This window comes from Xiphophorus couchianus, chromosome 11 (genome assembly GCF_001444195.1).
Source record: "Xiphophorus couchianus chromosome 11, X_couchianus-1.0, whole genome shotgun sequence".
In the NCBI taxonomy this organism is placed as follows: domain Eukaryota; kingdom Metazoa; phylum Chordata; class Actinopteri; order Cyprinodontiformes; family Poeciliidae; genus Xiphophorus; species Xiphophorus couchianus.
The window spans coordinates 4,844,515-4,869,801 of NC_040238.1; the positions used below are offsets into that span (position 1 = coordinate 4,844,515).

At 40.6% G+C, this 25,287-nt stretch overlaps 1 protein-coding gene and 1 long non-coding RNA gene across 4 annotated transcripts in view; one reads left to right on the forward strand and one right to left on the reverse strand.

Moving 5' to 3' along the window:
• fstl4 (follistatin-like 4) overlaps nt 1-25,287 on the reverse strand; it is a 210,251-nt gene that overhangs the window by 14,165 nt on the left and 170,799 nt on the right. For all 3 annotated transcript variants that reach the window (XM_028031338.1, XM_028031339.1, XM_028031341.1), the window contains 7 exons: nt 24,145-24,311; nt 20,732-20,852; nt 17,440-17,601; nt 11,968-12,102; nt 7,855-7,881; nt 6,082-6,200; nt 3,699-3,848 (listed from right to left, as the gene is read on the reverse strand). In XM_028031338.1, coding sequence (XP_027887139.1) covers nt 3,699-3,848; nt 6,082-6,200; nt 7,855-7,881; nt 11,968-12,102; nt 17,440-17,601; nt 20,732-20,852; nt 24,145-24,311 — 881 coding nt within the window. The remainder of the gene's footprint in view (nt 1-3,698; nt 3,849-6,081; nt 6,201-7,854; nt 7,882-11,967; nt 12,103-17,439; nt 17,602-20,731; nt 20,853-24,144; nt 24,312-25,287) is intronic.
• Nucleotides 372-13,983, forward strand: LOC114153072 (uncharacterized). Its single transcript, XR_003597270.1, has 3 exons — nt 372-535; nt 13,092-13,138; nt 13,828-13,983. It is a non-coding gene; the product is annotated as an uncharacterized LOC114153072 (long non-coding RNA).

Sequence of the window (25,287 nt, forward strand, 5' to 3'; positions counted from 1 at the left end):
CAGATTAACTATTATAGAACCGTACATCTTTGAAAAGCAGAAGTGGAGCCTCCTGCACAAACAACCAGAATGTAGCGGGTGGTTTCTGGGTGTCTTTTCCAGCAGCCATTGTACAATGCATAGAGCGGAAAAACCAGCTGACTAACCGTGCTGGAGCGGCGGGCTCTGCTGCAGTTGCTAGGTAACGGTCAGTGCCTGTGTTAGATTAAAGTTTTTTAAATGGCTCATTTTCCAGACACCAAGAAATGTTAACATATTGCCAATAAGTGGCTGTTTTGTTTGTTATGTTTTTTAGTGCATAGTCTGTTTTCAGAAGCAGCTGAGATTTAAATGGAATTACAAAAATGTACAAAATGTGAATTTTGCAAAATCTCGGTTTTAAAAATGCTCTGGTCATGGATTCTGCCGTCTCCTCTCTGCTTCTAAGGGACATTTTTGAAAGAGAAGTGCATTGTGCCTGAGACACCAGAGAGGGAGAAGAAAGAGGAGGAGGAATGGAAGATGCATTAACCCTCTGCAGCCAGAGGCCAGCCAGGTGAGCCGCAGCGCTCAGAAAGGGCAATGAAGGATGGGAAAGAGGTTTTCCAGTGTTTGATGGAGTAAAACAGGGAAGTGAGCAGCTGGTGGGTCACAGGATGATAAAGGTTGAAGCAAAGTGTCAGGAAAACATCTTTATGGACGTAATGTGCCTTTCTTCTTCCACTACAGAACTAGTATTATTCTTAATTGAAGATAAAATGTTATATTTGATAGAATTAGAAGTTATCTTTGATCTGATTATACCTGAAAGAACTAGGGATTTATTTAGACATGCAGAACTGTTAATAGATTTAAAAAAAAAAGATTTTAAATACAATAATGTTAACAATATCTCAGTGTATCAAAGTAACAGGGAATGAAAGTTTGTAAAACCCCCCAAAACAAATAAGAACTCAAAGACATTGTAGGGTGACATCATGAATGCAAGATCCCGCCCCAGCTTCCTGCTGGAGGGCAAAAAGCTGCTTGCTAACGATGCTTAGCATCAGTTTTAGCTGTCAAGTTGTCAACATAACGTGCTAAATCTTAAATGTTCGTCTGATATAAAAGAAGAATAATGAACGGAGAGCTTTGCTACTAATTGTCAACACTATAACAACTAGATAACAAGGTCAGAAAAAGTTTTAAAGAAAATACCAAAGGAGAGGGAAGTAGGTCAGTCATGCTAGCTTGACTATGACAACCTAAACATGTTGATGTGCTGCAGAATTCAGTGTGTTTTAGTTCAGTTAAAAAACTCAACAACAAATCATCAGTAGAGCAGATGTTTAAATTAGCTAACCTACCACTGCTGTGTTAGCTTAGCTAATAGCAGGTGTAGCTAATTAACCATCACTGTTAGCCAGTAGCAGAGGTAGTTATTAGCAGCAGCAGCTAATCTATCACAACAATCACCTATTAATAATCACATTGAGCCTGAAAACATAAAACTGTAACGAACTGAATGTTTTGTTCTCTGAGGGAAATGTTTGAGTGTTTTTTGGTGTTAAATCCTGAAACATTAGCGAGTTGTTGTCAGTTGCTATGGCAACGAGTCTCCTTGTAGCAAAAACGACACAGAGTGCGAGAAAAAAGTGGTTTTGAGTTTTTGTTCAACGATTGTTTTTGCGTTATTTTCCCTTTGCTGCAGCGATCTAAATTAATAAAACTTCATCTCCAGGTTTCATTTGTTAACGGTTTTACGCTACGGATGGAAAGGAAAAGTATCGTCTTCTTGCCCTCCAGCTTTGTGCACAGGCACAAAATTTCTACATGTAAACAATAACATGCAACTATGTTTCTACAACTGAACTAATAAATCACCATAAATTCTAAAACTAAACCAAAAGTTAAAAAACAGATTAGAAACAAATTGTTACTGATTGGGAGAAAAATCTCTAATTATTGTAAATCAGAACCTGAGATTGAAAATGAGCAACATTTCAGCAGCAGTAGTTTGTTTGGATGACCTTTGACTCGTCTGCCCTCGGGCCACTTGTTTCCCCACATAATGAGGCCGTTTAACTGGTTTAACTGGTTTATAACGACATGTTTGCTCTGCTGCCTGCGCAGCGCCTGTCCCTCTTCCTCTTTGTCTCTTACTCAAGCTTTCAGCTAATATCCTTCCGTCTCTCCCACCTCCTTCGCCTTGAGTTTGGCCAATTTCCTCTCTTCCTGCTCCTCAGTATAAATGATGCTGACCCTCTGAGGGGCCCTGAGGGGCCCTGAGGGGTTCGGGCTCTAAACAGCCGTTACAGGTAAGATAAATGGCAGCGCAGCCGGCACCCACCTGGGCAGCACAACGCTGCAGGTAGCCTGATTTATCTTACCTAGCATACATGCCGAGACAACATGCATGTAAAGATGTGAATATTTAGTGTTTCCTTTAAGTTCTGACTTCTTATTTCAGCTGAGGATCAAAGGGGACAAAAGGTCAAAGGGCACACTGCAAAAACACTAAATCTGAAGTATTTGTGCCCAATTTCTAGTGAAAATAAAGCAAAATTAACTAACAAGCAACTTTTCAGCAAGAACTATGAGCTTAATATCGATTAAAAATATTATATTGTTCCCTATTATTTCACTTATGACAAGATATTTTTAGTAAAATAATCTGCCAATAGAAGCAGACGTTTGTCATCAATATTAAGGAATTATTGACTCAAAACAAGCTGAAAAGTTGCTTGTAAATTAATTTTCTCTGATTTCAATGATTTTAAGTGCATTAACATATTTTGTGTTTTTGCAGAATATTTTGGAAATAAATGAATAAATCTTAAACTTTTGTCATTACAAACACAAACTTCAGAGAATGTTATTTGTTTTTTATGCAATAAACCAACAAAAGTTTATGATTATTCTTCACTAGTCAAACCAACTGACTCCACATTAGGAAATAATCTGTTGCTTTAATCTCTGCAGAAACGCAGCTCTTCCAGATGTTTCTGGAGAATGTTAGTGGATAAACCATGAAGACAAAGACAGACCGCAGCAGATCTGGGACAGATGTGTAGAGATTTTTAAAGCAGAGCTCGGTTATTAAACCAATATTTCACCCCGACGGATCGCTGGCCGGTCCATTATCCAGCATCCTGTAGTCCATGCACTTTCCAAACTCTCCTTTTGCCGCCAGTTATAAAGCTAAACCTGTTAGCTTAGCACTAACAACCAAACCAGATGCCGACCAGAACATAAGCTGTGAAGATCTGGACCAAACAAACCACTGAATCAGTTCATTTATTGTCCTGGGTTTCCTTTAAATACAACATTAGCACTATTTTAACAAATTTTACTCCTGTAAAAGTAAAAACTAACCATCCAAGAGTAAAAAAGTCTACTCAAGTTAATAATCATTTAATATTTAAAATTACATCCAAAATGTAAAATTAAGTGGACATTTTGATATTTTATAAACAAAAATGATAATAATTCATATTAATATAAAAAATAACAAAATCAGGCAAAATAAAATGTTTCCAAATCAGTTTGTTTGAATAAAATCTTCATAAACTTTAATAAAAGCAGCAGGAGTCTGTCTGGTGGATTTCTGGTTAAAACATGTTTGTCTTTCATTCAGTGGGAAGAAAATCCAGAAATTTTACTCAAGTAAAAATAAAATACGAATGAAAGTAAATTTTTTCAAAAAGTTCCTGATGGTTTATAGCTGCAGCTGGTCTCACCTGAACCACTTTCTGGGCCTGGATATCGACGACCAGCAGCCGGCTCTGGAGCGGCTGGGTCACGTAGACGTACTTCTCCCTGACGTTGACGGCTGAAGACCAAACGCAGCGCTGCGGAGACACGCCCTCACCTTTAGGACACATCTCCTCCTGAGGAAATCGGATGAAACAAGCAGAAACGTTAGCAGCAGATTCACAGGCACTGGGATCATCACCGAGTGATTCAGTCCGTTTAAGAAGATATTTTTGAGGGATAATTCAGCCTGTTGGATCGGTTTCACCTGATCTAAGGATGCTAAAGTTTAAGAGGAGCTGAGCTGCCTGTGTAGCTTCTGTAGAGTTCAGTTATCACTTTATGCCACCAGTACAAACATTGACCCTTGACCTGATGTGAAACCAGTGAAAAGATGAGGGAGCAAAAAGTCTTTGCCTGTAAAACATTCCTGTGAATCAAAACTCTAAAACTGTTGTTAACCTTATTAGCTACTGATTCTATTTTATGATTAAAAAGTGTATTTTAATCATAAAGTGAACTAGCGGCAGTCCAGATTACTTAAACAGAGTGAAATTAAACTTTAGTTTTTTTGCACTAAAAAATATTTTTGTAACCAAATCGTAACATTAGCATTGCTAGCTAGTTGCCGTACTTTTACTGTTTGTATGAATCCTTCACATCTTTTCTGCCACTTCAAAATCCTGCTGCACAAAAGATTTCAAACTGGTTCTGATTAGGAGCATAAAGAAGAACCACTGTAACACAGACTGCTACAGGAGAAACTCAGCCACTGAAAAAACACAAAATCTTACCAAGTAGCTTTTTATTAGTTTCTAGTGCAAATATCTTAATACATTTCAAATAAAAATAACTTACAATTTGTTAGCAAGATGTAAGAGCTTATTTTAAATATATAACTTTTTAATATTGATGAAAAAGTTCCAGTTCCACCGGCAGATTATTTCGCTTAGACATTTTCCCCTGTTATAAGTGAAATAATCTGCGTTTTCATCAATATTGAGGATTTAAAACAAGCTCTTATATCTTACTGAAAGTTTCATCTGATTTCAAATGTACTAAGATATTTGCAGTAGAAATCTGACCAAAAATACTTGGTAATATTTTGTGTTTTTGCAGTGTTGGAGTAACTTACTGCAACATGACGTACAGATTTTATTTTTAAATTTGTTGTTTCCACATTTTTAATTTGACTTATGACTCTTAAAGCAAAAATCACATTCAAAACAACCAAATTCCCTTAAATTAAAGTTCTCCATCATAAATCATCTCATCCGACCTCAGAGCCGCCAGACGGCTCTTCACTTTGACCACAAATATACGATCTCATTTCCTTCCACTTAATGTTTTGCACTGATGATGCTTTTGATAATTGGTAATATAAAAATAATAAATTATCAGGTAGAATCTTTAAAACCTGTCCTGAGCTTTTCTGATCCACTCAGAAACTTTAATTCAGATTTAAACCCAAACTATCCTGGTTTTCTAACCCACTAAGCCCAGAGAAGCCGGACACACACCAACATCTGGACTCAGGAACTGGCCGCCACACGGCTTCCTGCGTTTACATCGATCCTTAACACCATCACACTCCTGAAAAACCCAGTTTTCCTCTGGAAAACAAGAATCTTGGACCTTTAAAGGCTCTCGTTCAGATCCAGTGGATGAAAAGCCCAGGGGTCAAAGGTGGACTGTGTTCACCGTTTAGTTGGAAGCCATTGACTAATGGACACAAATAATCCCATTATATTTAGAAAAGCAGAGTCACATTGTGACAGCAGGAGGAGGGAGGACAGAGGAAATCAACCTGGACTGAAAACCGCTGTAGGAAGATTTAATAAAGAACAAATTTAATAATCTGAAGATTTGATATGCAATTTGAAGAGGAAAAATAAGAGTCGTACCAATATTTCCAAATAACTTGATGACTGTCGCCGCTGTTTAATAGAAACTGAACACAAAATGTTCAGCAAAGACCAGAAGCTTCACTGCGTAATACTTTGGTGCCTCTCTCACACTTTCATCCGCCATTGTACAAAGAGACCGGCCACGGAAACAGCGGCTCGTCCCAACGCATTTAAACCCAAAACGTTAAAACGCTCAGACATTTGGTGTGAACACAGCATACTTCCTTTTTCTGAAAAAGAAAAGTCTGGCATATATTTGTATTCAAACATTCAAGTCACCAAGAAAGGAGAGAATCATCCTACAGTTTTACACCAATAACTGAAACACATCTAGACTTCACCTGGCTTTTCTCTTTAGCATGTTCAAACATAAGCAACAACATGTAGCTTCCCTTTGGGATCTAAAAGGTTTTGCAAAAGTTGAGTTGGTCTGAGCAGGTTTTCATGGTTCAGATCTACGTACGTAGGTCGCGACAATCCTCTCTGTCCGCTTCAGGTGTCTCCGTATTTCACATTCGCTGGGCTGCAGGACGGTGATGCCTTCATCAGAAAACACGTAAAACATGTTTCCCACACTCAACCCTACAGCAGGACAAGAAAGGAAATGTTGTCAAAATGTCGCCTTAAAAAGAACAAATGCAGTCTGAGCCACTCTAAATGCCACTCTTGTCAAATCTGGCATGTGATGGACATTTCAATTTCAGAGGGACTCAGTGGGACTCCTGTTAGCGAGCCATTATATTAGCAGGCTGGGACAGTGTGCAGGCCTTCAGACGCTGCTGTCAGCTGGATGAAGCTGCAGCAGGAGGATCAAGACACGGCGGCTCTAAATATCCCAGATCCAAGGGAAAAACGAGCCATTTGCATAATAAAATACAGTACCGCTTTTCTAAATGTCATTCTGTATCGCAGTCTCTCTCAAACTGTGGTTCCCAGGCGCCCCCTAGTGGTCCGCCAAGTACTGAGTGTAAACAACCTTTTATTTAAGGTGGCTTGAGCTCAAAGTTCAACGCTGCAGCTAGCTTACCACAGCACTGTGTTTAAAAATAAAACCGGGTCACTAAAAAGAAAAGCTGAAGATACCGGTGGAAAGTTTAGAATCCATAAATTCAAAACTCACAATAACTCAAAATGTCCCGAGTCGACTTGTTCGTGGTTTTATTTCAGCCAGTCACATTTACGAAACAGCGCCATCTTTCACATTAGGAGGAACAAACACAATGAGTTCAGAGACTAATATTCTGATGTCAGGCTGTGTATAGTAAGATGTTGTGTCGTCGTGGGGGCAGTTTAAGGTCAGGTGGTCTGTGAGAGTTTGTTAAATGTTGTAAGTGATGCTGCCTGACAGAGTTTGAGAAACCGCCGCATCGGGCTGGGAATCAAGAGCCGGTTCAGTTCCTTGGAACCATTTCGCTGCTTGCTTAACGATTCTTCTAATCAGATCCCGTAACGTACTAGCATCCTGACGTATCGAACACGCTCCGTATTTTTGCTTTAGAAAACATCCAAGATGGCGTCGCAGCAGAAGCGCTCCACAACATGTTTATATTCCACCGAAAGATGAAACCGGGCCGCTGGAACATGTGCAGAACTTCAACTCCATTAAAACGGGGAAATACATCCAGCGTCCTCCAACAGCCTGCAACCAATCTGTATGAATGTAAAGTGTTTGATATGTTGCTTAGCAACAACTGTGCCTCTTAAAGGGGCGGAGCTTCAAGCGTTAAACTGCTGGTTTAATGGTGACCCAGATGAAGATCTTGGACTTCATACCAACTTTACAACTTCAAGATTTCAAACACATTTGCTGGTAAAGTCATGAAAAAGTCTTAAATATATTGGAAAAGGTAAAAACTAAAGTTTATTGTGATACTTTCCTACTTATTCAACTGAACCTTAAAGTAAAAATCACATTAAGCTTCTGTTGATTTTGTATAAAATGTATTTATAAAGGAAAACCCACAAAGCTGTTTTCATTGTAGCCACAAAACTGGATCTGCCATAAAATATGGATTGTTTCCCTTTTTCCTCCTCAAAATGATTAAAGTAAAACCTCTGCTCCTCTATTTTCTCTTTCTGGTTGGGACTTGCAGACAACATTTGCCTGGAGGAAACAACTTTGTGGGATCTTTAGGTCAGTGGAGTCAGTAAATCTGCTGACCTCTCAAAACAAGCCTGCAACAACTTCAAGTGCATAAAGAAAAAACATATATTTTAAGAACTGATAATGTATTACCTTCTTCTCTCCAAAGGATGTTTGCAACTGCAGAGAAGAAAAGAGGTGGAAAAGGAAGAAAAACATTAATTAATCTTAGCTTACACATATGCTGCAGCTGCAAATTGTTCCTCACTGGTGATGACAGGCCATGTTTTCTTCCAACTCTGAAGTTTATTATTTTTCCTTAGTGGAGACATGCAGACAGTTTTTCAGTTTAATGAAATGTCTAATTAAATCTCTCTAAGCACTGAACATCATCTCATAAAAGTGATGCAATCTCCTCAAAAGAAATATTTGCAAAACAAAGTATTTTCCAGTAGGATCAGTGTGCACCTTTAAGCAGTCCATAAAACATAAACATCCAAATTTCCATAAACATTTAATTTATCATTTCATTTGAGTCGGCTGAGATAAAGGGGTTTTCTTTGTTTTAGATTCTAACATGGTTGCTTATGGTTTATTGATGAAGCTCTTGGTAAACTTTGAAGCTTTTATGAATAAACTAACATTTCACATCAGCTTCTGAGAAAGTGAGTATTTTCAGATTCATTTGGTTTTTTTCAGGGTTTTTATTCTTTTCGTTGACTTGGCTCGTCCCAAAGACGTCCAGGAATTTGATTCTCCATCTAAAATCAAAGCCAAATAAATGCTTAAAATCTTACAGTACAATAATTCATTACATTTCATTATTGCTACACAGTTTTTAAATCAATTGTTTGTCTTCCACTAATAAACACAGAAAACACAAAATTGTACCAAGTATTTTTGGTCTAGTTTTTAGCACAAATATCTTAGCACACTTGAAATAAGACAAACGTAAAAGTCATTTTTCAGCAAGATATAGAAGCATGTTTGAAGTAAATAATAATAATGAAAAAGTTCTGGCTGGTTCTATTAGCAGATAAATTAACTTGTAACGTGAAAAATGTCTTGTTACAAGTGAAATAATCTGCCAATGAAACTAAAACTTTTTCATCAGCTGCTATGATATTCAGACAATGAATCACCTAAAAGGCACAAACCTTTGTCAGATCTTTTTAAAAAATATTTGACTTCCACAAAATCTACATTTGCTAAAGTGCTAGGTCAGGCTAATGCTAGCGTTTGTACTCGGTTCTGACAAACACCAACTGACAGATGATCAGTAAAGCAGGTAATCTACCACCGCTGTGTTAGCTTAGCTAATAGCCGCTAATCTACCACAGTGATCAATTATTAATAATTGCAAAATAAACATGACTCCTGAAAACATAAAACTGTAACAGACTGAATGTTCTGCTCTGTTTCTCACTGTTTTTTTTTTTGCTGAATCCTGATACATGTGGTGGTGTTGTTGCCAGTTGCTATGGCAACAAATCTGTGTGTAACGTAGCCGACACAGAGAGCAAGACAAAAGCTATATATCCAGGTTTCATTTAGTTAATTGTTAAACTTCTGGATGTAAACAATAAAACGCCAGCGGTGCGTAGCATCTGAATACATATTAAGCTAATCTTGTGTGATCAAGGCTAAACAGAAAGGTTTTAGTTTTTTTTGTTTTGTCATTATCATAATAAAACATAACCTCTAATGTTCATCCTGAACTGTCCTGGGATATCTGGGAGCTGAAACAGGGAGTCCAGTCTCTTCCAGTGAGAATCAATAAAAAACCAAATGATAAAAGAAAATATTTGGCTTCTTTTGTTGCACAAACAGTGAAACCAACAACTGGAATCAGAAACTTGGTTGGAAATCAATCAATCTAAATCTGTCCCAGAACCTTTTTTATAATAACTTTTCTTAACATTATGACAAAAGCATCAAACCTGCACTGAACCTGTCATAAAATGCTACAGCCACATCCGTCACATATTCTGCTAAATGCAGCTAAGAGAAATCAGACCCTGCTAACCTGTGTACCTACCGATTCACTTCTCTGTTCTCAGAATCATGATCTGCTCATCGTTCCTCTGCAGATTAGAAACAGAGGATCGGCCTTTCAGGCCCTGCGGCTGTGAAACTATCTGCTTTAATCACTCAGTTCTTTAAAAAACACTTAAAATAAAATCTGTTCTTTCAGGCCTGAGCCTTCGGTACATCCTGGATTTAGCAGCTGTCTATTTGCATATGTTCTTATACCGGCTTCTTTCATGTTTTTATTTCTATTGACCTTTAACTAATCTAATGTCTTTAGATCTCTTCTGATCTTAAGTGCTTTGTGAGTGTGCCGATGAAAAGGGTTTTATAAATAAATCAATTATTCATCCATGGTTGGCTCTGTAAATGACGGGATCTTGATCTAAGTGGATGTTATCTCAATGTGTTCGACAGGGATTAGAAATGTACATTTGCATTTCTAAGCTACAGATTCTACAGTTTTAAAAATAAAAACAAATTATACAGTAAAACATTTTTTCAAAGCTTCAGATTTTTTCCAGGAGCCTGGTTCTCATACATTCTTTATGAGAATAAATAAATCTCTTAACTTCATTTTTCTTTTTCTAACCGTCTTTCAAGGATGGAATAACAATATAACTTTGCTCACCTAAGAAGACCAAAAATCTAAATGAATTTATGCATTTTATCGATTCCACACGGGCAGAAAGTTATACATATGATAATAATTGGATAAATATCCATTAGCAAATTTAGGTCCACTTCTTCTGGCCACCCAAAAGCTTCTGGTATTAATAAGATTTTATTAAATGTGGGATTTGACATGAATCCAATGTGAATAGAGTTGATATAAACATTTCAGGCTCAAAGTGTGACATCCGGAAAAAAGTAAAAATAAATTTCAAATTTGTGCACCATTTTTAAAAAACATCACTGTTGTGTAATCCTTCAAATTAAAAATATAAAAAAGTTGTAAATAAACGTTAATAAAATCTTCACTGGAATGGAAAGGAATAAAAACTGTTTCTAAAAATATTCTCTAAAATGTCAGATAATCTAAAGAACTTCCACTTTAAAGATTTACAGATTAGAAAAATAAAACTGTTCAGTTTGTATTTTGTTAATTGTCTGATTCTTATTGGCAGGCCTGATAAAAGCTAATCTAAGATAATAATCTATCTTAGATTATTAGATTATTTTAAATACCTTAAAATCTCAGTTTACAAACATAAATCCTCAGGGAGCTTTGAAAAAATAAAATGCGATTAAAACCTGATTTTAAAACCTCTAGATTATTAAATTAGTGTAATTTTTAAGCAGTAGTATCTATATTTAGCGTTTACTACTTCAAAAAGGTTAAAAAACAAACATTGAATCTTTTCTAAAACTGTGACTAAATTAAACTAGATTCATCATCTCTCTGCTTGAAACACATTTATTGTTTTTAATCAGTTACGTAATTTTTGACATGAATTCCCTCTCACATGTAAATGAATGAGGGCTGCACAGTGGCGCAGTTGGTAGCACTGTTGCCTTGCAGCAAGAAGGTCCTGGGTTCGATTCCCGGCCGGGGTCTTTCTGCATGGAGTTTGCATGTTCTCCCTGTGCATGCGTGGGTTCTCTCCGGGTACTCCGGCTTCCTCCCACAGTCCAAAAACATGACTGTCAGGTCAATTGGTTTCTCTAAATTCTCCCTAGGTGTGAGTGTGTGTGTGCAGGGTTGTTTGTCCTGTATGTCTCTGTGTTGCCCTGCGACAGACTGGCGACCTGTCCAGGGTGTACCCCGCCTCTCGCCCGGAACGTAGCTGGAGATGGGCACCAGCAACCCTCCCGACCCCATTAGGGACAAGGGTGAACAGAAAATGGATGGATGGATGGATGGATGTAAATGAATGTTTTATTGGTTTCTGCTTTTGACTCCAAATCATTTTATCACGTTAAGAAAAACAAATGAATTAGATTTACTTGTCCTCATTTACTTTTGGGTCAGATCTTTTATTTTCATGTTTTATTATTTTACGCTGCGTTACGTCATTTGTTTTATTTTTTATTTAGGATGTTTGCTTTTAAATGTAGCACAGAAATAACCCAGGTCCCTCTTGAAAATGAGATCTAGATCTCAACGGGGTTTACCTGATTGAATAAATAAAATAAAAACACTAGTAACAGAATGTTAAATGACCCAGCACCGTCAACCATTTTTGGAAACTTGTGCAGCATGCATCTGAGCGGTAAATGAAATAAAATGTGACTTGCGTGTTTTCTTGGCTGAATCTTCCACGAACAGAGAGGAGATGTCCTCGTCCACTCCCACCTCGTTCTTGGCGATGCAGGTGTAAGCGCCGGTGTCTTCGTAACGCACGCTGCCGATGAACAGCTCGCTGGCATTAGCTACCAGGAGAGCAAACAGAAAGCAAACAATAAACGGCAGGTTCTCTACGCTACAAACCCCCTGCATGTTCTTGTTTACATCTGGAAAAGTCGCACAACGCTGGAGGGCAAAAAGACGATTCTTTTCCTTTCCATCCGTAGCGGCGCTGCAGCCGTAGAACCGTTAATAACTGAAACCTGAGATGAAGCTGTTATTAGTTTAGTGCAGAGCGGCGCAGGAAAGGGAAAATAACGCGGAAAAAACGTTAACAAATAACTCAAAACCACTTTTTCTCGCTCTCTGTCTCGGTTATGCTATGGCCGACTCGTTGCCATAGCAACAGCGCAACTACACGTTTCAGGATTCAACACCAAAAAACACTGAAACATTTCCCAGTTTTATTTAAATCACACATACATTTAAGATTTATCCTGTTATATTGACAACTTGACAGCTAAAATAAATGCTAGTCGTCGTTAGCCAGCAGCTTTCTGTCTTTCACAGAGATAAAACATATTTACACACATTCAGGTCAAGTCAGTGTTTGACCTCTGCATATACAGCAGACATCATAACAGCCTCATGTTTATAATCAACTGGATGTAAAGGAACCAACTGAGCAGAGGGAAATGATTACCCATAAACACCAGCTTCTACTTTAAGGTGCGGAGGAGGAAAACGGTTTAATCACCTGGAAAAATGGCCTCATGAGATCGTGTGTTACTCCATGTGTAACGTAATACACACAACACCATGAATCACTGTTGCTCTGCGATAGTAGTTAATACGAATCATTTGGATCGCTGCAGCTGCTGGTTCGATTCCCAGAATCAGGAGAAGATTTCCTTCAGCTAAAGTCACAGGAATAAACTGCAGGAAGCCACAGAAACAACAGAGCAAACCTTCTTCATCCTGAACAACACTGCATTGTTCTGGCTCTATAGAAGCAGGTGATGTAGATTGTATTAAGAAAAAATCCATCATCAAAGTCAAACTCTGATGTTTGCAGAAGCTGTGGTGCAGCGGCACCCTGACCCGTCCGGCTCCGATCACCAGGTGAGCCGGCGCCGCAGTGCAGCTCACAGGTCACTTTCTGCAGAAACATTAAAGGAAGATCCAGTTCCTGTCTGGGAACAAACACACGGATCTTTTTACTCACTGTTAGAACCGATTATTTCTTCTTTTATGCTCATATTTACATCCTGATTCTATCAGATGATTCTCACTTAAAGAGTTAGGCTCCATTTTTATTTTCTAAATACTTTGAGCTGTAAAATAACGCTTCAAAATACCTAAAGAATTTTTTAATATTTCACAATATATTAAATGCAAATTATTTTTTAATTTAATATATTTTGAATTATACATTAATATATATTTATAAATACATTAAATTCATATTAATGTATTACAAATTCTAATAGAATTTAAATGTAATATTTTTTAAAATATCTAAATATATTTTTAAAAATATATTGATATATCAAAATATCTTAGTATATATTGAAATACAGGGCTGTATTATTTATTAATGTATTAATATATATTTCAAAATATATTAAATTCAGATTATATTACAATATATTCAAATATATTAACTTGGATTTAATATATTTTGAAGTATTATTTACTACATTTATTGATATATTGTGTTAATATATTTTAATATATCTTGAAATCAACTGTATGATTTAGTTTTTTTTGTTGCATTCAGAGAATCTGAACCAAACATTTTATTTCTCCAGGTGGTTCTGGTGGTTCGTTCTGAACGTGTTGGTCGTTTATGGGCCCCTGAACCAGAGGAAGCTCTCAGTCTGAGTGTCAGTGGGTTGGTTATAGGCTGTTACCAACGGTAACGACCCACACTAGGCAAATAAACTCTCCTTAATGAGAATCAGGCCGTAAAGGAGCGGGTCCGCTCCGTTCTCACAGAACATCCAGAAAGCTGATATTTTAATTCTAGTCTTTCTTGATCCGCCGTCTCTTTGCTTTTCAGAGCCTTTTTGTTGCCAGAGGAGCAAAATGAAGGAAGTTTGGCTGCAACCCTGAGAGGAGAAGCCGATCGCCCAGGACGACGCTGAAAGTTTTACTTTCATACTGAAGTTCTTTCTCCATGTTTCTGAAAAAGTATTTTATAAAAATCCTCTTGCATCTACTACAGAGGTCACAAAATATTTCATATTTTTAATTCTAATTACATAAACTATTAAGGTTTTTTTATTTTTACGTGGCAAATAAACAAACCAAACATGATAATTTATTGAAATTGGCCAAGAATTCAGATTTCTGTAGTTTGTTGTATATTTAGAGGATGATGCAGGTTTGAAAGATTAAAAACAAAAAACAGCAAAGCCCATTTTAATAAATGGCGCCTCCAAGTCTGGATTTTAGTAAAAGTCACTGGATGTTTGTTGTTAATAAATTAAAGTAAAAGGAAATTTAATTGACCTTTTCTTCCCCCATCAGTGAAAATTTGACCAACATTGATTTGACCTGCCTGAACCAGCAAACCCTTTTTGGAGTCCTTAGAGGGGGTACTGGAGAGTGCTCCTCCTGGGGACTCCCTTGTTCTGCTGGGGGACTTCAACGCTCACGTGGGCAACGACAGTGAGACCTGGAGGGGCGTGGTTGGGAGGAACGGCCCACCCGACCTGAACTCGAGCGGTGTTCTGTTGCTGGACTTCTGTGCTCGCCATGGATTGTCCATAACGAACACCATGTTCAAGCATAAGGGTGTCCATATGTGCACTTGGCACCTGGACACCCTAGGCCGCAGTTCGATGATCGACTTTGTCATCGTTTCATCGGATCTGCGGCCGTATGTCTTGGACACTCGGGTGAAGAGAGGTGCGGAGCTGTCCACTGACCACTACCTGGTGGTGAGTTGGCTCCGGTGGCGGGGGCGAAAGCCGGTCAGACCTGGCAGGCCCAAACGTGTTGTGAGGGTCTGCTGGGAACGTCTGGCGGAATCCCCTGTGAGACGGAGCTTTAACTCCCATCTCCGGCAAAACTTCGAACACGTCCCGGGGGAGGTGGGGGACATGGAGTCTGAGTGGACCGTGTTCCGTGCCTCCATTGTCGAGGCGGCCGATCGGAGCTGTGGCCGCAAGGTTGTCGGTGCCTGTCGCGGCGGCAACCCTCGAACCCGTTGGTGGACACCTTCGGTGAGGGATGCCGTCAGGCTGAAGAAGGAGTCCTATCGAGCCTTTTTGGCCTGTGGGACTCCGGAAGCAGCTGATGGGTACCGGCGGGCGAAGCGGCATGCGGCTCGGGCGGTTGCTGAGGCAAAAACTCGGGTGTGGGAGGAGTTTGGAGAGGCCATGGAGAAAGACTTCCGCACGGCTTCGAGGCGATTCTGGTCCACCATCCGGCGTCTCAGGGGGGGGAAGCGGTGCAGCACCAACACTGTTTATAGTGGGGATGGTGTGCTGCTGACCTCTACTCGGGACGTTGTGGGCCGGTGGGCAGAGTACTTCGAAGACCTCCTCAACCCCACCAACATGCCTTCCACTGAGGAAGCGGAGCCTGGGGACTCTGGGTTGGGCTCTCCAATCTCTGGGGGCGAGGTCGCCGAGGTGGTTAAAAAGCTCCTCGGTGGCAGGGCCCCGGGGGTGGATGAGATCCGCCCGGAGTTCCTTAAGGCTCTGGATGTTGTAGGGTTGTGTTGGTTGACGCGACTCTGCAATATCGCATGGACATCGGGGGCAGTTCCCCTGGATTGGCAGACTGGGGTGGTGGTCCCCCTGTTCAAAAAGGGGGACCGGAGGGTGTGCTCCAATTATAGAGGGGTCACACTCTTAAGCCTCCCTGGCAAGGTCTATTCAGGGGTCCTGGAGAGGAGGGTCCGTCGGATAGTCGAACCTCGGATTCAGGAAGAGCAGTGTGGTTTTCGTCCTGGTCGTGGAACACTGGACCAGCTCTACACCCTCAGCAGGGTCCTGGAGGGTGCATGGGAGTTCGCCCAACCAGTCTACATGTGTTTTGTGGACTTGGAGAAGGCGTTCGACCGTGTCCCTCGGGGAGCCCTGTGGGGGGTTCTCCGGGAGTATGGGGTACCGGGCCCTTTGATACGGGCTGTCAGGTCCCTGTATGACCGGTGTCAGAGTCTGGTCCGCATTGCCGGCAGTAAGTCGGGCTCGTTTCCGGTGAGAGTTGGACTCCGCCAGGGCTGCCCTTTGTCACCGATTCTGTTCATCACTTTCATGGACAGAATTTCTAGGCGCAGCCAAGGTGTTGAGGGGATCCGATTTGGTGGCCTCAGGATCTCATCTCTGCTTTTCGCAGACGATGTGGTCCTTTTGGCTTCATCAGATCGTGATCTGCAGCTCTCGCTGGAGCGGTTCGCAGCCGAGTGTGAAGCGGCCGGGATGGGGATCAGTGCCTCCAAATCCGAGGCCATGGTCTTGAGCCGGAAAAGGGTAGAGTGCCTTCTCCGGGTCAGGGGGGGTGTCCTGCCCCAAGTGGAGGAGTTTAAGTATCTCGGGATCTTGTTCACGAATGGGGGAAGAAGGGAGCGGGAGATCGACAGGCGGATTGGCGCAGCGTCTGCTGTCAAGCGGGCGCTGTACCGGTCCGTCGTGGTGAAGAGAGAGCTGAGCCAAGAAGCGAAGCTCTCGATTTACCGGTCGATCTACGTTCCCACCCTCATCTATGGTCATGAGCTTTGGGTCATGACCGAAAGAACGAGATCGCGGATACAAGCGGCCGAAATGGGTTTTCTCCGTAGGGTGTCTGGGCTCTTCCTTAGAGATAGGGTGAGAAGCTCAGTCATCCGGGAGGGACTCAGAGTAGAGCCGCTGCTCCTTCACATCGAGAGGAGCCAGTTGAGGTGGCTTGGGCATCTGGTCAGGATGCCTCCTGGACGCCTCCCTGGTGAGGTGTTCCGGGCACGTCCCACCGGGAGGAGGCCCCGGGGAAGACCCAGGACACGCTGGAGGGACTATGTCTCTCGGCTGGCCTGGGAACGCCTCGGGATTCCCCCGGAGGAGCTGGAAGAAGTGGCTGGGGAGAGGGAAGTCTGGGCCTCCCTTCTGAAGCTGCTACCCCCGCGACCCGACCTCGGATAAGCGGAAGAAGATGGATGGATGGATGGATGAACCAGCAAAGTCATTTTGAAGCTTTTCTTGAACTGTGATCAAGACAAAGTTGTTTGAAGGGCCGCTAACGGCCCCCGAACCACAGTTTGAACAACCCTGCAGAGTTATGAGGCTGAATTTGTCTTGATAACAAATCTTGCTGGATAAATTGTCCCAGAAGAAAAACGATAAGTCATGCAAATGGAAATGACTGATTGATTGATAGTTTATTGTACCGCTGCTCTGCAGTTTCTGCTGAAACAACCTGCTGCAGCTGCTCACCTATGAGGGAGAGTTGAGTGGAGGAGCTGAGCTGCAGATCCATGCCGTTCTTCAGCCAGAGCAGTTTGGGGTCAGGGATGCCGTCGGCGTGGCAGTGCAGGCTGGCCGACACGCCGGGCTCCTGGGCCTGCGTCTCCGGGTAAACCAGGATCACCGGAGGGACTGGGCAGACAGCAGAGGGACAAGTGAAGCCATAATTACGTCCCGTTTCATGGTGGGCCGCAAATCCCAGGGGATAAAAAACACAAACACCCAAACGCTCCGTGGCAGAGAGAAATTTATCTCACCCCACCATGAAATATATTCACAAACAACAAGAACGCGAGAGCTCTGGGGGGCCGTTATTACAGCTCCGGCCGGTTGGACGACTCTGCCACTTACTGCGTCCTCTGGGGGGACGAGTGCAAATGAATGCTGAAGAATTGAAAGTCAAAGGAAATATGAGGTAATAGTTTGCATGAGCAGGTAGGATTCAGTTCGACGCTGATGCAAACCTGCTGCTCTCATTTTCAAGAGCCTACATCACTTTAACCTTTAACCTCAGTAAATCTGATGACACCCTGGATCTTTACGTTTATTTTTAGTCACTATTAAGGTTGGTTTAACATTTTATTATAGTCACATACTGAACATTTTCTTTTTATTGTATCCCTCTTTCCAAAAGTCTTCAAATCTCTGGAAACTTTTCAGGATTGTCTGTCAGTCGCACATCAGATTTATTTATGTAGCATTTTAAAAATGCTAAAAAAAAAAAAGGCACATCAACATGTGCAGGAGGAAGCTGGAATCGAACCTACAACCTTCCGATCGCAAGACGACTACTCAACCATACAGGGAATTACTGACTTAAAACAAGCGATGTCTAAGCTAGTGCACTGGAAATAAGACAAAACTAAGATTTACACTAGAAACTAGACCAAATTATGTGGTAATATTTAGTATTTTTTGCAGTGTAGTACTTATGTCAAGCTGTTAGAGCTTCAGCCTGTTGACTCGATGAAAACCAGAAACACCACAGAGCTGGCGGTAAGGACTCGTCGTTTCCTCTTTCAAAAAAAGGAAATTCGCCCCAAATCCTCCATGGATTCTCCTGCATGTTTTGGCTCTTAAAACAACTGTTGTTTACTTCACTGGAAGTCGTACTTTACAACTCCTTTTCAGTGTTTATTAGGTGTTACTTTATGGCGCAAACACCTTTTCAACAGCGATGGCGTCACACTCGTAAGTGCTAAAATAATATAGAGCAGAGTTTTACACTGCAGTTCTGTGTACTTAGGGAAAGCTGAAGCTGCAGCATTGTCATTCTCCTCAGCGAACAGATTGCTTTAATAGCGAAGAGGGATGCAAACCGCCCACTTAGTCTAATGTGGCACTTGGCTCCACTCCATTCCACCTTATCTCACCTCCTCCTATCTGTTTTTGAAATACCCTGAATACCCAAAGCAAACATTTGGTAATTGCCCTCTGCTGATAACGCCTCCCCAGACATCTTCTCTGTCTGCATGGCTCCTCATAAGAAGAAAATCTGCTGTGTTTTGTTTCATATTAATTAGCTTCATTTATTTAGTGGGCAGAAAAACCAAGCGATCACATATTTTTATTGAAAAAGTTTTAATTAGGGGTTGAGGAGGTCAGAAATTTGAAACTGTGTTCTGATGTTACCAGTTTTTCTACCAGCTCTGGTTTGTTTGTGGATTTTTAGAAAAATAAAATATCCTGTGGCGTTTGTTCTTCAAAAGGAGAAGCTTTAAATAATCAGATCTAATACTATATATGCAGGCAGAGCCAGCCCAAAGCATAAGAAAACTAAAAATACCAAAAATAATTTCAGAATATTCTATTTAAAATGCATAGAGCTGTTACTAAATACTGTAAAATTATTTATTTAAATTAATTTGGAAAAGTATTTACAGCACTAAAGCTATGGCATGTTATTGTTTATATTCATGCGCTCGACCCTGGAGGGCGAAAAGACGATTCTCCTCCTTTCCATCCGTAGCGGCGCTGCTGCAGTAAAACCGTTTACTAAATGAAACCTGAAGATGTAAATATTAACGCAGGTCAGCGCTGCAAAAGGGAAAAAATAACGCAGAATAAAGCAAAACCACTTTTTTCTTGCTCTGTGTCGGCTGCGCTACACCAGACTTGTTGCCATGGTAACTGACCACTTCATGCATCAGGATTCAACAACAAAAAAACATTTCCCACGCAGAACATTCAGTCAGTTATGTTTTTAGGCTTTATGTTTACTTCGCGATTATTAATAATTGATCACTGTGGTAGATTAGCTACACTGCTATTAGCCAAGCTAACACAGCAATGGTAGATTAGCTACACTGCTATTAGCTAAGCTCACACAGCAATGGTAGATTAGCTACACTGCTATTAGCTAAGCTAACACAGCGGTGGTAGATTAGCTCTACTGATCCTCTGTCAAAGTTGATGTGTGGGTCGCCTTTTTAAAATTTTAACTGAACCAAAGCAGACCAAATTCCACAGCCCATCTACATGTTAGGGTTGTCATAGTCAAGCTAGCATAACTGATCTACTTCTCTCTTCCTCGCTATTTTTTCCAAAAATTAAAACTTTTTCCTAACCTTGTTATCCAGATGTTGTAGTGTTGACAATTAGTAGATAATCACTGCATCCATTTTTCTTTTGCATATCAGGTGTACATTTAAGATTTGGTGCTTTATATTGATAACAGCTAAAACCAATTCCAGTCATCGTTAGTGAGCAGCGAGGGGCCGGATCCTGCATGCGTGACGTCACGCTGTAACGGGTCCATGAGTTTACATTCATGTTCAAAGAACTCCAAACCAGATTTTATCAGTTTGTTTATCTGAACTAATTACACAGTGCGTGGTTTTATTTTGAAGAGCTGGAAGTGAGAAATTAAGATGAGTTTTCTTTTGAAAGTCTCCAAAGTAATTTCTTACAGAATTCACTTTGTCTTCATTATTATGATGCTAAAACAAACATGAAATTAATAACCCACCTTCCTGAAACAACCTGGGCTGATAAATTAAAAAGACATGAAAATATGAAAATCTCTGTCAGATCTCTGGATCCATACATACTGATCATTGAAGGCAATGACTTTTAAATTGGCTTCTGATTGGCCTCTCTAACCCAGACTACCCAGTAGTTTGTTGTTCCATTTTTATTTGAAATGCAACAAAACAAAAAAGTATTTTTCTGCCGTCTTTCCTGGCGTCCACAAAGTAGGACAAGGACAAATGTTTTTAACATTTCTTCTGAAATTTTAGGAAAGAAATGAGCCACTACTGACCATTCACCTGCAGCACATGAGTCTGATAGAGGTCTTCATAGCCATAGGCATGGCAGCTGTAGTTCCCCATGTGTATTGTTGTCACCTTGGTGATGTACAGCGAGCCGTCGTCCCCAAAGTCCTGCAACACAAGGAAGAGATGGAAGAGAGGAATTAGGACTGGTGGAGATGGGAAAAGAAGCGAGACTGGAGAAGGTGGTGAAGAATTGGGTGCAGCAGATCCACAGGGAGCCGGTGGGAAACGTAGGCAGCTTGATAGACTGCAGAGAGGAGGACTGCAACAACAGGGAATGATGGGAAGAGACAGGGGAGAGAAAGAGTGATGGGGGAAGGAAGACAAACCATGAATCAAGGGTTTCCCTGTTGAGCTGAAGCAGGCAGTTGGGGATTTGATCCTGCTCTCCCCTCATGACGCTGCCTCAGTCTGATAAATGGCAAGGGTTAAAAATATAAAGCCCATTAGACTGATGAATGGAGCCAGAGTTGTTGGTGCAGCGTGAGCCAATCAGCAGGGACTTCCTGCTACAAGTTAGCGTGAATTAAAGCATTAAACTCTCTGCTGTCCCACCAAGCGGTAGATCTGACGGATCCGACATGACGTTTAAACTTTAAATGGTAAAAACACAAAATCTCACTAAGTAGTCTGGTCTGGTTTCTAGGACAAATATCTTAGTACACTTGAAATAATAAAACAAAATCAACAACAAGAAATAAGAGCTTTTTAAAGTCATTAATTCCCTAATATTGATGAGAAAGTTCTAGTTCCACTGGCAGATTATTTTAATAAAAATATGGGGAAATATTTAGTTGGAACTGGAACTTTTTTACCAACATTAATGATTTAAATCAAGCTCCTATCTTAGTGAAAAGTTACTTGTAAGTTAATTTTCTCTTATTTCAAGTGCACTAAGACATTTCACTAGGAACTAGATGAAATCTACGCGGTGTGATTTTGTGTTTTTTCAGTGTCGTAAACATGACAGTGAATGAAGAATCAAGTCTAGCCTTTGAACAAAAAATGAGCCAGAGGTTATTCTTTGTGTTACAGTTGAAAACATCTTTTATTCTGTCTGAAGAACATGAGCACATGAACTAAAGTCGAGGACATTTTATTCAATTTTTGCACAAATCTACTTGCACTTTAATTAGTAATAATGCAGAATATATTTTCTGTTAAATTACATTTTTAATTTGGCCTTAGTGTGACTTCCTTGACAAGAACAGTTGATAAAAATCAGATGAATGAAACATTTATCACATCCAAGTGAATTAAATGTTTTTTTGGAGCCTGATTTATCTGCATATTTTTCTACAATCCGGTTTAAAACATAAAGTCCTTCTCTTCTTCTATTTCCTCCAATGGATCCATGCAGCCAAACATTAAGTTTAATTCATTTCTTTTGTTTTGGCTTCAGCAGTTCGCCAGCAGCCATTGCGCCGGCCCCGGTCTGTGTGAGATCCACTGTGTGCGGTGCAGAGCTGCAGGCTGACATTCCCGTTGGAGTCACGGCCCCAACATGTGAGGCTGTTTATCCGCTCATCACCCCAGCAGACCAACATGCTGCTCATTAACTTGCAATCAGCACATTGTGATAAAGCCACGCTGAGCTTCCACCCAAACAGAAAGCGTTCATTAAGCGCAGAGCTTACATTAATCGTATTGTTTCATGGAGGATGCTCGGCAATCATTGTTCTCTTATTTCCACTCGTTTGTTCGTTTTCTTGTAATTAGTCTTCCACCCTCCTGCAGCCGAATATCGGAGATGAAGGAAGACAACCACTTCGCTTTTGTCTGCAGGAACATAAATTGTGCAAACTTAAACCACAAAGTAAAGACATGAGTATAAATCAGCTGAGATACTCTCAGGGTTCTTTACGGCTCTCAGCAGCATCGTAATTTTCACATTTTGCATTTCAAAACCGGGCTGTAATTAGTTTACTTTAATATAAATGTGAAGAGAACACCCAGCGCGCCTCTTGCTGCTAAAATCAACCAGATATTAATTAGGCAGCCCACTCACATTAAGTAATAGGTTTTATTTAGAAGTTCAATGTATTTTTATGTGGTAATTATGCCAGAAACTACAAAGTCTCAGATCAGAGAAACTCATCCAGGCTTTAGTTTCTCTTTAGTGGCTTTGATTCCTGCAGCAGCGTCTTCACAGGTCTGATTGACAACCCAACAGTCCAGAACGCTGCTGCTGGAGTTCTGACTAGAACCAGGAGGATAGAGACACCACCCAGTTCTACATCACCCAGTTCTACACCACCCAGTTCTACATCACCCAGTTCTACATCACCTGTCTCTCAGTCCTTCACTGAGAGACTCTAAACTACAGCCGGTAGTTTATAAATCACTGCATTAAAGATTAAAGATCTACTGCTGTTAGATCCTTCCAGATCTCTCAAACATGGAGAAGCAGCTTTCAGCTTCTATGCACCATAAATCTGGAATAAATTTCCAGAAAACTGAAAAACTGCTGAAACACTGAGTTCCTCTAAATCTAGACTAAAAACCCGCCTGATGCTTTGATGAAACATTTGATGATTTTGATGGCAGAACTTGGAAAAAAAACAATGCTTCAGTTGTTGATGACTTTGTGTTTTATGATGTAAAATCCTTTGAACTGCCTTGATGTTGAAATGTGCTACAGAAAAAACCTGATTGATTGATTGATTGATCTGTGTGACTGATTATAAGTGGAAAGAAAACTATCCATCCATCCATCCATCCATTTTCTGGTCACCCTTGTCCCTAATGGGGTCGGGAGGGTTGCTGGTGCCCATCTCCAGCTACGTTCCGGGCGAGAGGCGGGGTACACCCTGGACAGGTCGCCAGTCTGTCGCAGGGCAACACAGAGACACACAGGACAAACAACCATGCACACACACACTCACACCTAGGGAGAATTTAGAGAAACCAATTGACCTGACAGTCATGTTTTTGGACTATGGGAGGAAGCCGGAGTACCCGGAGAGAACCCACGCATGCACAGGGAGAACATGCAAACTCCATGCAGAAAGACCCCGGCCGGGAATCGAACCCAGGACCTTCTTGCTGCAAGGCAACAGTGCTACCAACTGCGCCACTGTGCAGCCCGAAAACTATCCAAACTATGCATATTATATTTTCATTTTATAAAAACGTCACAAAGCTTCAGACTGTTTACCTACTAGATTAATGCAGCGTTCATTGATCCTCATAACAAATTTCAAAGTGTTCTTAACGCCATGTTAGTATTAACACTTTGTTTTCTTTCTTAATTGAAAGTAAAATTACATGAGTGAAAATTATTTAGTGATTGAAATTAATTGGTTATTGGAGGAATAATGGATCCAGAACCAATATTTGTGGTCTGTACTCTCTGCTGTGGCCTCAGGAAACAAAACATCCAGTAACAGTTTGGACTCACGTTGATGTCCTCCAGGTCCAGGAAGTTCAGGATGATGCCGTTCCTCTTCCAGATGATGGGCGGGCGCAGCGTTCCCTGGATGGCGCAGGTGAGGACGGCGCTGAGGCCCACCGTTACGGTCGAGGTGCTGATTCGCTGATCCTCCGCCAGGCTCAGCTGCACAACTTCTGTTGGTTTGAAGCAAATCAATCAGAACAGATGAAGGAGGCAAAATGGAGGAAAACGAGGAGGACGGAAAAACAGGCAGGTTTTAAATCACATCTAAATGTTTGTGCTGATGAGGTGAAACTGCAGCCAAGTTAATTGGTCTGATTACCGCCGGGGCACAGAGGACAAACATCTGCCCACTGTGAAGATGGATCAGAACCACGGATCAGAACCATGTCTCATTCCTCTCAACAGGGACATTTATTTTTCTCAACATTCCTCTTTGTGTTGTAAATATCACATAATACACAATTATTATTATTATTACCACAAATGATAATTTGATACAGTAAATCCCAACATTATTTAACCATCAGTTTACAGGAACAATCAAACATTTTTATGTTTCCTCTGGTATTTTTGATATTTTATCTCATGACTAAGAAACCATCACCCTAATTTTTAGATTCCTTCACATATTCCCCATCAGATTTAAGTTGAGACTCCAAAACATTATTTTCACTTCAAATCAGAAAAAATATGTTGGTAAAATTAAAAGATTACTAAATAGGACAACTCTGGGCTTTGGAAGAACATGTCAATATGTGTAAACATTCATCCATTCATCCCTCTGGGTTTGGGAGGAGCCAATGGGCGAGAGGCGAGGTCACCTGGACGGGTCACACCTGGACGGGTCACCAGTCCATTGCAGTAAAACAACAATATTTTATATATATATATATATATATATATATATATATATATATATATATATATATATATATATATATATATATAAATATATAAATATATAAGGAGGACAAAAATAGAGTATTTCCAAAATTTAAATTGTCTGGGATTTTATTGAATGTCTCAAGTGAAGTAAAATATCTTGGCCATGTGTCGACAGACCGTCTGTCTGATGATGAGGACATTTACCGTCAGGTTCGGATGTTCTGCGCTCAGGCAAATATCCTGGTCCGTAAGTTTGGATTC